At 36.8% G+C, this 12871-nt stretch overlaps 1 protein-coding gene across 1 annotated transcript in view; it reads right to left on the reverse strand.

The window, feature by feature from the left end:
- Positions 1 to 12652, reverse strand: part of LOC127238240 (cadherin-related family member 3) — a 92656-nt gene extending 80004 nt beyond the window's left edge. The window contains exon 1 of the mRNA XM_051206774.1: positions 12563 to 12652. Coding sequence (XP_051062731.1) covers positions 12563 to 12605 — 43 coding nt within the window. The 5' untranslated portion in view covers positions 12606 to 12652. The remainder of the gene's footprint in view (positions 1 to 12562) is intronic.
- Between the last annotated feature and the right edge of the window lie 219 nt (positions 12653 to 12871).

Here is a 12871-nt window from a genome sequence, read left to right on the forward strand (position 1 = left end):
ACAATCAGCTAGTGCATTACTTCATATGCACAAGTCCCAGTACAGAAACAGAAGTAAATGAAAAACAAGACAGCATGGCACCAACAGAAGTTATTAATCCCATAGTAATAAATCCTATTGAAAATGACCTGGAGGATCTTACAAAGAATATTATAAAATGAACAAATAATGCAAGGAAGATCCCACAAAAAAGAGCTGAATTAAATAAGGGAGTTAATCCAAGATATGAAAATTAATAAAAGGCAGAATTGCTGAAGAAAAGCCAAACTGAAACAAAGCTGGAAATTAAAAACACAATAAGCCAAATTAAAAACTAAGTAGAAAGCCTCCCCAACAGAATAGGTCATGTCAAAAACAGAAAATGGTGTTACAAGAAAAAGTAGAGGAATTGGATGGCTCAGTAAAAATTAATGAGAATTCTTAAATAAATAAATGAGCACAACATGGGAGAGTTTGAGAACACCATGACAAGATCTAATATTTGAGTTATGGGTATAGGAGAAAAATACCATGATAAAGGTATAGAAGAGATTTCAATACAATCAAAGCAAAAACTTTCCCAAACCTAGAGGTGCCTATGATGATATCATAAATGAACCTAGTAGACATCTACAAAACATTCCAGTCAAATATTAAGGAATACACATTCTTCTCAACATCCCATGACATTTTCTCCAAAAATCAACCACATATTGTGTCACAAAGCAAGTCTCACAAAGAGGAGGAGAACTAAAATAACCTTCTACACTCTGTCTTACCACAATGGAATAAAGCTATCTAAACAACAATAGTATATACAGGAAGTGCACAAACTAAACAACACACTACTGAATGATAATGGAGTTCAGAGCAGAAAAAAGAAGTGAATGGGATGAACTTACTGAAATCTATGAGACACAATGAAGGCATTCTAAGAGGAAGGGTTTCAGTACTATGTACCTACATAAAAAATTAGAGAGATCTCAAATCAATACTTTAATGATGCACCTGAAGCCATTAAAAAGAAAAACATCAAAAATTGTAAACATGAAGAGATAATCAAAATAAATACTGAAATTAATGAAATACAAATGAAAAAATAAAATAATATAAAGTATCAATGGCGTCTGTTCTTTAAAAATATTAACAAGATTAAGAAAACTTTAGCCAAATTTAACCAAAAGAAAAGAAGACCCAAATTAATAAAGTTCACAGAATATAAATGACATACTTTTAAATTTTATATTTTAGCCAGACAGTGGTGGCTCTAGGGAGGAAGAGGCAGGTTGATCTCTGTAAGTTTGAATCTAGCCTCTTCTACAGAGTGAGTTCCAGGACAGGCTCCAAAGCTACACAGAAAAACTCTGTCTCAAAAACAAACAAACAAACAAACAAAAACCTAACAACAACAATAACAACAAAACTTTCTTTAGGGCTGGAGAGATGCCTCAGAGGTTAAGAGCACTGGCTATTCTTCCACAGGTTCTGGGTTCGATTCCCAACAACTACATACATGGTGGCTCACAACCATCTATAATGAGATTTGGTGCCCTCTTCTGCCATGCAAGCATACATGCAGGCAGAACACTACATAAAATTAAAGAATTTTTAAAAATCTACACTTCACTAAGCTGTATAATGTAAAGAAAATGGATAACTTTCTATATGTATATGACCTAATATTGTAAAATCAGGATGAAGTAAATAATTTAATAACATAACAACCAAGCAAATAGAATCAGCAGTTAAATACTACTCATGTTTAAAAAAATCCCGGAGCCAAAGGGATTCAGTGCAGAATTCTACCAGAACCTCATGAAAAGACTGTTACTACTCCTCAAAGAATTCATAAAATAAAAACAGAAAAAGAATACTTCCAAATCTTTTTGTGAAACCAGTATTACCATGACACCAAAGACTGACAGATAAAGCCCAACTGAAATATAAAATTAGAGGTCATTCTCTACAAGGAACATAGATGCAAACATTCTCAATAAAATACTTGAAACCCCAATTCAAGAATGCATTAAAAGAGAGACACAGTGTTTCAGCAAATGCAAATCAAAAAATGTAATTAATTGCATAAATGGACTCAAAGACAGAAATCACATGACTGGATGCAGATAAGGAAAGCCTCTAACACAATCCACAATAAACCTCATAATCAAAGCTCGGGAAATCTAGGAATAGCAGGTCATACTTCAATAGGATGAAGGCAATACAGAATAAACCACAGTCAACACCATACAAAGTGGGAAAATATCAAAGCATATCCAAAGGCAGGAATACGGCAGAGATATTCACTTTTCCCACTCCTCTTCAGTATAGTAACTGAAGTCTGAGCTAGAGCTATATGACAAGGAAAAGAGATAAAGTGGATGCAAATAAGAAAAAAGTCAAAGATACTTTATTTACAGATGATATGAGTTTACAAATAAGAGAAAGATGATTTCAAGAATAATTCACTTAGACGACAGGAGAAATCAACTTTGCTCACAAGTTAAATATTAAGGTGTTATAAGTAAACCACTTCAATTTACTTGTTCAAGTGTTTGATGCTGACGTAGGTCAGCTATTAGGAAACTTTAGAATTACATCTCCATCTGTTCTCCATTCCCACTCCAAGTTACTAAGGCTGCAAAGTTGTCATCAGTGTGCACAAACTCCAGTTTAGATTTTACTGTTTCGGTGTACAGGGATTCAGCTTCCATCTGCACACACCTGTACCTTTTTGCTTGGTGGTGTCCTCTGGCATTGAAGTGCTGGGGAATCATGTGTCTGCACTCCAAAGAGGCCTTTCCTGAGTCTGTTTATAAAGGTTCGGAGCTCTCTGCAGTCCTCGGAGTTTTGTAATTCCCTCCCCTCTCCCTCTTCTGCTTTCAGGTACATCCTTAGGACAAATCCAGTCTGTCTGCCCAAGATCCTTTCTGAAAAACCCCAGGACACAGTTTTGTCCACAGATTTCCCTCTCTCGATTTCAAAGCCTGGTTTAGAACATTTTCTCTGTGATTAAAATACTCACTCTAGAAGCAATGCATGCCCTCAGTGTGGGGGAGGGGGCAGGAGTGATTTAGTAATGTTTGGAACTTGTGACAGAATGGACCCTTTGTCCTAGCCAAAATACCTAATTCCTAATCCCCACCCCATATAATATACTCTATTACAATATACTCTATATACAATATACAATACTCTATATACAAAGGACCTTGAAGTTGAGATTAAGTTGAAGTTGTTAGGGAAAAAGTTGCCTTAGATCACCTGCTTGGACCCACCCATCTGAAGGATTCTTAAAGAGCAAGAAGGAAACAAAACACAGCGGCAAGTGAGACAGTGAGAAAATGAGTCACTGATGGCTTTCTATCAGAGACTAGAAATATGAACAACCTCCAGAGGACAGAAAAGGCAAGGAAGTGGACTACCCTGGAGCCTGGTGGAGGAGCACAACTCTGCAAAATTTTCATTTTAGACCCATGAGACATGTCAGACCACAAATGTGTGATGTCTGACAAACTAGGACAGCAAGAAAAGAAAATGAATACAGACATTATTTACATTATGTAAGAACATATTAATGAGATCTTGTCCTTTTTCCCTTCTCCAGGGGACCATGTATGTCTCTCTTAGGGTCTTCCTTGTTTCCTTAGCTTCTCTGGGGTTGTGGATTATAGGCTGATAATCCTTTGCTCTATATCTAATATCCACATATGAGTGAGTACATACCATGGTTATCTTTCTGTGTCTGGGTTACCTCACTTAGGATGGTTTCTTCTAGTTCCATCCATTTGCCTGTTGATTTCAAGATTTCATTGTTTTTTTCCACTGAGTAGTACCATTGTGTAAATGTACCAGATTTCCTTTATCTGCTCTTCAGTTGAGGGGCATATAGGTTCCTTCCATGTTCTTGTTATTACAAATAATGCAGCTATGAACATAGTTGAACAGATGTTCTTGTGGTATGAATGTGCATCTGGAGTAAATTGGGAACATGGGAGATGGGGGAGGAAGATGAGAGAAAAAGGAGGGCAAAGGGGATGGGGAGGAGAGCATGAGGGAGCAGGAAGGTCATCTATCTGGGGAAAGAACAGAGAAGGAGAACAAGGAAAGAGATACTTTGATAGAGAGAACTGTTATGGGCTTAACAAGAAACCTGGCACTAGGAAAGGTCTCAGGGATCCACAAGGATGACCCTCAACTAAAAATCTAAGCAATAGTGGAAAGGCTACCTTAAATGCCCTTCCCCGATAATGAAATTGATGACTATCTTAAATGCCATCATAGAGCCTTCATCCAGTAGCTGATGGAAGCAGAAGCAGAGATTCACAGTTAATGACTGAGCCAAACTCCTGGAATCTAGTTGTAGAGAGGGTGGAGTGATGAGCAAAGCTGTCAAGACCATGCTGGGGAAGCCCAAAGAAACAGCTGACCTGAGCAACTGGGAGCTCATAGACCCCAGTCTGACAGCTGGGGACTGAACCAGGCCCCCTGAATGTTGGTTTCTCTTGGAGAGCTTGGGCAGTCTACGGGGCCTCTGGCAGTGGAACCAGTATTTATCCCTAGTGCATTAATGGGCTTTGGGAGCCTAGAGGGCCTAAGTCCTGCCCCAAATAATGTGACAGACTTTGATTATTCACCATGGGAGGCTTCACCCTCCCTGAGGAGTAGAGAGGGGGTGGGATAGGGGGTTGGGGGGAAAATGGAGGACAGGAGGGAAAGAGAACTAGAATTGATATGTAAAATAAGATTGTTTTAAATTTAAGTAAAAGTTAATTTAAAAGAGAACATTTTCATGAATGTAATTTACATGACTGAGCTCCCCACATCAGGGAATTTCACTGCCTTTCTGAGAGTTGGCCATCAGCCTCACCTCTTATATGAAACCAAAAGTCAGGTTCATCCACCAGCCCCCAAAGCTCAGGTGGCAGGGCTAAGATGGCTCAGTGAGTCAAGCACTTGGGGCACAAACGTGAAGATGTGAGTTCTGTTCTCTAGAATCTACTTAAAGCCAGCTGGGTCAACTCCTGTCTATGTCCGCATTCCTAAAGTGTGGTGAGAAGCAGAGGCAGGAGAATCCTAGAAGCTAGAAGTAAAGCCAGCCAGGCATATGTAGCAGCAAACAGCAAAGAAATCCTCCCTCAAACAAGGTAGAAGGTGAGATCCAGCATCAGAAGTTATCTTATGAACAAACACTCATACACAGAACAAATGATGAAATAAAAATGTTAAATCCCACAGGGTAGGCCTTGCTATTTTGATTACTCTGCCTCTACTCACTCTGTTCCAACCACATGGGATTCCCTGTCCCTCATATGGACCAAGGAAGTCCAAAGTGCAACCTTCCAGGATGTCTGCAGCTCACTCATCTCCTGTGCCTGATGTTTCTCTGGACAAATAGCGATGTTTCCATGTTGTGGGCACTGTCCCTTACAATTCCACCTTCAAGATCAGAGACAGTGTTGTGTGCACTATGCCTAGGTCCAAGAACAGTGTCTGCCCATAGTGTATACTCAGTTAATACTTGTTAACTGAATGAGTAGCAGAGTAGATGAAGTGATTCTTCCTCAGTAATTTTGTAGATTTTATGTGACATTGAATGTGTTCAATTCTATACTTTGGGCACATAGCTAGTTGCTTATTTCTACATCTAATAATGCCACATTTATCACCGCAGTAAAGAATCAATTGGCTTTTAACTTTTCCTTTAATATATTTTGTGACAAAAATCAAGAACTTGTTGCACAGCAAAACAGGTCAGAAAAGCATCTCTGTTCCCTGCCAGACACCAGGGACTGGTAAGCACTTCAGAAAACTGCAAGTGGACTCCTATGTAATAGGAGTGGCTACTACTGCTCAACTCATGAGGCCTTGTAGCCCTTATTTTTATATAAAGCCAATGTTCCAGCTGAGAAGATAGTAAACTCCTATCTCCTCCTGCCTTATATCCCTCTCTCCTCCCAGCCATGCAGCCTCTACAGACCTCTATGGTAACTAATGGCTAGGTCTGCCCTCTGGTCTTCAGCCAAGCTTTATTTGTTAGGTACAAACAAGATAATACATTTCCCTTTTTTTTAATCTAAAATTAAAAGAAAGGTATAACTAATATAAGAAAAACTATATACAATAAGTACAATAACTATATACAATATATACAGTCAATAAATACATTATCAATATCTATTCCATTAGCAACTGATAAATTCAGAGAAAATATTTCATATCTATCCTATCTCGAGGATTTCAAAAGATTGTACCTAATTCACTTTCTATTCTATCTTGCATTAACAAACTATCTTTTTCTGTCTCTCAATCTTATACACTTTACATTTCTTTAGTGAACTTCTTTTCTGAATCTGGTAACAAGGAAAACTATACCTATAACTAAAAAAGTCTTCAAATCCATCAGAGACCCAATAAGGAAATAATATTACCTGAGTAAGAAGGAAGTGCAGGCAAATATGAAAGATTACAGAAACAGCTGGGCTGCCTGGACAGCCCAAGGTTCCTCTTCAACTTTGGGGCATCCATCTTCGGCCTACAGGCCTAGCATATCTGACAGACATTTTTGAGAAGAAGGATATTCTGAAGGACTGTCCTACCTTGTTTGACAAAGTCCAGCAGGCCTTTTTATGTGTGTGTGTGTCCTGTTTGTGTAATTTGGACAGCATACTGTTAGCAGTTGAGGCAAGAGTGCTTTCTTGCCCATTGGCTAACTTTTGCCACAAAGAAAGTAAATCCTATGTGGAGTTGCTTCAATGCCTGAAGTAGATTGGTGCTGCCAGGATTAGATGTGTCTCATTGTCATAAGAAAGAACTTATGTTATTAGAACATCTTAAATGCCATAGTCTACAGATCTCTGAAGTGTTTGAAGATGACCTGTCTATCTAAAATATATCTCTTTTTGACCTTGAAAACATACCTAATATGACTACAAGTTCAATTGTAATACGTGACTAATTGCTAACTTGCATTTCTTTATTATCCTAAATAGTTGGTAATGATAACTTCCAAGGGCTAGAAATTTGCATTACATTGTTAAATGAGTTGCACAGATACAATACCTTTAACAAAATTGAAATGTATGTACAGTATGTCCTAACAAAAATAACCCCAAATTTGTATCAATATACAAAAACTCCAAGCCAATGTAAAATATTTTAAGCTCTTAGTTGCTTTTTTTGGTTTATTTAAAGGTAGATACAATTATACCCCCCCCCCTTTTTTCTTTCAGAGTAGACTCAATAATCTACCCTTATGCCCTATCATATCTATAACCCCTGAATCTAAAGTCTTTTGTTCAACTTTTTCATGAACATCACTATAATAACTTGTAACTAGCCACCATAAACAATGACATATCCATAACCCACTGAATAACCAATAACCACCCAATAACCTCTTGGGAATGTGGGCATCATGTTCTTAAATTTATTTCCTGCTATCTAGGGGCAATGACATCTTTAGGGGATCCTGAAAAGAAAAATTTGAGTTAATTGTCAAGTCTTGGGTGAGTTAGCTGTATCTCCTGTTGTCCAGTCTCTGCATAATGGGAAAGGGCAGGACTTGTCTCACATTGTGGCTAGACTAGTCTCTGAGGCTGGATCATCTTAGCTAGCCACCTTGAAATAGTCCTGACCAGTTTATAATTCAAAGCTGGTCTTTAGGTGGCGTTTTCAGCTTAGTGGTGTTATCATAGTCCTGGTGGAATCATTGTTGTGAGGCCTCATCCTCCTTTTGGAGACTTCAAAGGTCGCTGTTAGGTGTGGTCCACATCACATTTTAAAGGTCACATGCAGCAGATCTCAAAGAGGTTGAAGGATCCATGTTTGTTATGTACATCCAGAGCACAAAAACTTAATTCCTAGGTACCTGATAGAGACTCAAATCTGAAATCATATACAGGAAGCTAGATAAAGCCTTTTTTTATATATAAAGATATATATATATATATATATATATATATATATATATATATCTTTATAATTTTGAGATAATATTTATACCTTAAGAAAAGTTTCAAAGCCTCATCCTCCCTGGGGAGCAGAAGGGGGATGGGATGGGGGTTGGTGGGGTCAGGGGAGGAGAGGAAGGAGAGGGAATTGGGATTGACATGTAAAATAAGCTTGTTTCAAATTTAAATTTTTTAAAAAAAAAGGAGAAAAAAAGAAAAAGAAAAGCTTCAAAGAGTCAAAATAAAACCAAAGGATAATGAGATTAATACAATAGTATTAATAGAATAATCCTTACATTTTTGTTTTTCTTCTGTCCCAAATCAGGTTGCTCTTCTGACTTGAGACAGAGATTTTATAATTAAATTTAACAAGAATGCTTGGGTTTAGAGAAGAAGAGAGCCACACTTGAACTCCAAGGCTGGCTGTAATCTTTAATTGAACTGGAACTACAAAAAGACCATTTGCATTTTATGTCTATAGGGAACAGTAGAAATAAACATTTAGGAAGATTTATGAAATTTTATCCTGTTGTAAATGTGATACACCACTAGGTCTAATTATGCTTTTTCTTGGAACATTTTTTTCTTGACAATTTATTATTCTTCTTCACATGTCAGATTCCTTAGCTGTAAGCCTTCATTCTCCTGAAAAGACAAAAACAAAACCCTTCCCCAACCCTAATTTTGTGGAAGTTCCCTTACCTCATGTTATCTGATCAAATGAAAGGCATTTGTTAGTTTTAAAGTTAGTTTGGATTGAGCAGCCATACTGTTTGGTGTACTAGTTGGTATAAATTCAGCAGTTTTAATATGCAAAACAACTCTTTTTGCATATCACAAACTATGTTATGAGGTTCTGTAAAATCTGTTAAACCATGAGAATAGCATATAACTCTGACTTTTGGAGAGAATCATAAGGACTTTAAGCCACTTTACTTAAATTTTCTGATTTGTAACCTGCCTTTCCTGATTTATTTGCATCAGTATAGCACAAAGTGACTCCACATATTGGTGTTCCCTGTACAATGCGAGGAAGGATCCAGTTAATTCTCTTTATAAGTTGAATTCCCTTGCTTTTTAGATATTTGCTCATAATTTATCCCTAAAGATTACTGCAAGCTCTTTACTAAAGTTCACTTTCTGCCAATAACATGTTGATTTCCTTTTTCTTTTTCTAAAAACTATTTAAAACTTTTTTGATAACTTGATAATTTCATCATTAGTAAAAAGCACTATAATTTCTGTAGGATCTATTCCTGTTAATTGATAGTCTCAATTTTCCTTTTAGAATCAACTCAGAGATTTTTTTCACATGAGTTTTTAATTTTTTACTCTGTTTATGCGGTTAAAAGATCCACTCTAAGATAATACCTTCCCTCTGCATTAATGTTCCTATAGGAGAATGCTTAGGAGGTAAATGCAATTAAGCTTTGGATCCAAACTATTCACATGTTCGCCCTGTGCTTTCTTTTCCACAAAAGCCATTTTTTTTTTTTGTCAGCTTCAATTGATAATTCTCTTGGACTATTTACATCCTTTTCACCATCTAAGGTTTCGAAGAAATTACTCAGTTCATCATGATGTACCTTGATAGTGGGCCATAAAGAGGAAATGTCCCCTCAAAATCTTTGAATGTCTTTAAGAGTCTGAAATCTCTCCTAATTTGCACTTTTTGGGGTCTAATTTTCTGTAGAATTACTTTATATCCTAAGGAATTAATAGAATATCCTCTTTGTATTTTTTCAGGAGCAAGTTGTAATCCTCAACAATGCAAAGTTTCTTTACTTCTTCAAACATTCTTTCTAAAGTATCTACAGTTGAATTATTTAATAATATGTCATCCATGTAATGATAAACTATAGATTATGGAAACTGTGCATGAATAACTTCCAACAGTTTTCCCACAAACTATTGGCACAGGGTGGGGCTATTTAACATTCCTTGTGAGAGAACCTCTCATTGAACTCTCTTAACAGGCTGAGAATTACTATAAGTAGTCACCGTGAAGGCAAATTTTTCTTGTCTTTTTCTTGTAAAGGTATAGTGAAAAGTGATGGGAGATGTCATTCTGTAAATATGTTTCTCTTATTGGTTAATGAATAAAGCACTGTTGGCAAATAGAAAGGCAAGATAGGCAGGACTAGAAGACAAGGAAGATTCTGGGAGATGTAGAGAGGAGTCAAGATGTAGGGACTTGAGAGAAGAGGTCCCTCTGGACCCTCTCTGCGAGTAAGATAAGATGACGTGAAAACACGTAGATTAATAGAAATGGGTTAATATTTAAGACAGAGCTAGCTAATAAGAAATTCAAGTAACAGGCCAACAGTTTTATAATTAATACAATTACTCTGTGTGTTATTTGGGACTGACAGGACTCTGGGACCAGGATAGTGGGAAAGTGTGTGTAACAGAAAAGACAATATTTGAAATCAATAACTGTAAGAGGCCATCCTTTAGGTAATAAAGAAGGCAAAGATATTCCAGACTATAGAGAGCCCATTAGCTGAATCACCTTATTAACAGCTCTTAGATCTGCTACCATTCTTTATTTTCCAGATTTCTCTTTTATCACAAATACAAGAGAATTCCAAGGGTTTGTTAATTCTTCAATATGTTGGGTATTTGGCTGCTTCTGTACTCCAAAGTACAAAGGCTTGCAGTTTTGTTTTGTTTTGTTTTGTTTGTTAAAGGCCATTGCTCAACCCATACAGGTTTGTCCATTAACCATTTTAAAGGTAAAGCTATTGATGCCTTTGAAAGATCAGCAGCTGTTGTCCCCTGTTCTTTTACAACCTGAATGGTTGGTAACTGTTCTTTATAATGCCTGCTAGTAATTTTTTCAGAAGCATAAGTTAATTTATGTTCTGTTTCTAAGTTTGGAGGAATGTTAATATGAGTTTTCCATTGCTATACAGATCATGTCCCCATAAATTCATTGCTATGCTAACCACATAAGGCTTTAATTTTTCTCTCTGTCCTCAGGTCTATACATTTGACCCATCTCATATTGTTTCACCTGAGATAACATTCCAATCCTTAAAAACTATTTGCTTTACTGTTTCTCCTGATTTTTTTTTAATCTCTCCTATAGCTTTTTTTTTTTTAATCATCCAGAGCAGCATGGTTTCTAATAATAGGTATTATGTTCTTTAATTGCTCTGGGAAGGAGTTTCCTCTGTGGTTACAGGAAATTACTGAACCAAACTTGACTTGGGGACCTGCTAGAGACCCCTGAATGAATTTTCTGTTGGCAAAGATTTACTTTGGCTATCCCTTGCATCTACATTCATTAGTCCTAGGCCCACCTTTGCCACACCTTCTGCATAATCCAGAAGGGAGGGGTGTTCTGTTTGAATTATGCTTAGAAAAAAAAAAAACATTTCTAGGAATGCCTTGTTTAACATCTCTTTTTAGGTGACTTGTTTGCCACAATTAAAACACTTAACATTTCAATTTTTCTTCAAACTTCTGGAAATCACCTTTCTTATCCAAGCATCATTACGGTCATGAGATTCAATATTGATTGTATCTCAGATCCATTCCTCCAAGAGTGTTCATCTTGCTTTTAATAGCCTAATTACACTTTTGCATTGTGCATTAGCATTTTGAAAAGCCAGAGACTGAATTATTATTTGCCTAAATTTTGAATTTGGTGTCATTCTATTTGCTGCTGAAGTCAATCTTTGTAAGAAATCCAGGGAAATTTCCTTTAGGCCCTGTATAACTTTAGTAAATGACTCAATTTTTTTTTCCTACTTCTCCAATTCTGTATCAAACATTCAAAGCTGCTGCATGGTGTAAATCCAAGGCATGATCATCATAGAGAGAATGCCTTTGTAAGTCAGCCTAATCTCTCTCTCCAAGAAGTTGGTCTTGAGATATTTCCATACCTCTAGCCCTACTTAAAATATCACTTCAACATGAACCATTAACATTTTAAAGGTTTCCTAAGACATGTTACATCCTTCTTTAATGCAAAATAGACTCGCATTACTTTAATCAAATAAGGAAATATACAAAATAAAATAAAACTTAAATCACCTATATATTCTTTCTCATTTATCCAACTCTACCACTTTTACCGGTAACCTCAAAAAAAAAAAAAAAAAAAAAAAAAAAAAAAAACTCTGCTAAATTTTTAGTATATGTGTTTCCAGTACTTTCTATGCTTATCTCATTATGAATCAGATAGAATTTAAAAGAGATATTCTTGAACTCATACTTCTAAATCATTTTGCCTGTGTATCAGATTACCTTTCTCTGGCATGAACATAGTGCCACCCATTTTGATCATCTACTGACATTTCCCCCAGTTATTAATATTGCAAATGAGCCACATATATCTTTTGATCACTGTGAAATTTTACAGGTACACCTTCAGTGGAAGCTTGCTTCTGAGGTTCCAGATTTCAGATACTATTAGAAATGGTCATTGTCTCCCAGAGAACATCCATAAACTGCATGTATGAAAATACTTTGATAAGGAGGTAGATTATCCAGTGAGACACAACCATGGAACATTTGAGTTCAATAGACCAACCCCAAGAAAGTGCTAGAAGAAGTGAAAAGAATTCCAGTGGAAAACAATCCACCTGTTATTTCAGGAGTAGGATTCCAAAGTCAGAAACACTAACCTGAGGCAGCAAGCAATACAAAGAGGAAATGGAAAGAAGGCATGGTTGAGTCGAGCTAGGGCTCCAGCAGCTCCGCACACTGTGTTCCAGCCCTTGCTGGCTGGCTTCTAAAGAGTCCACATTGTTGGTGTGGCGTCACCATATGAGACCACTGTCTCTAGGCACCATGTACACACTTCCTTGATCTGTGATGCAACACTCTCTCTGCTTAGCACTAAAGCTCCAGCAAAGGGATTTACTTAAGCCAGATTGGGGGGGAAAAAAAAAGAAAAAAGAAAAAAAATGTGATCCAGGGGTCTAGAGATGGGT

The sequence above is a fragment of the Phodopus roborovskii genome, unplaced genomic scaffold (genome assembly GCF_943737965.1).
Source record: "Phodopus roborovskii unplaced genomic scaffold, PHOROB, whole genome shotgun sequence".
NCBI lineage: Eukaryota > Metazoa > Chordata > Mammalia > Rodentia > Cricetidae > Phodopus > Phodopus roborovskii.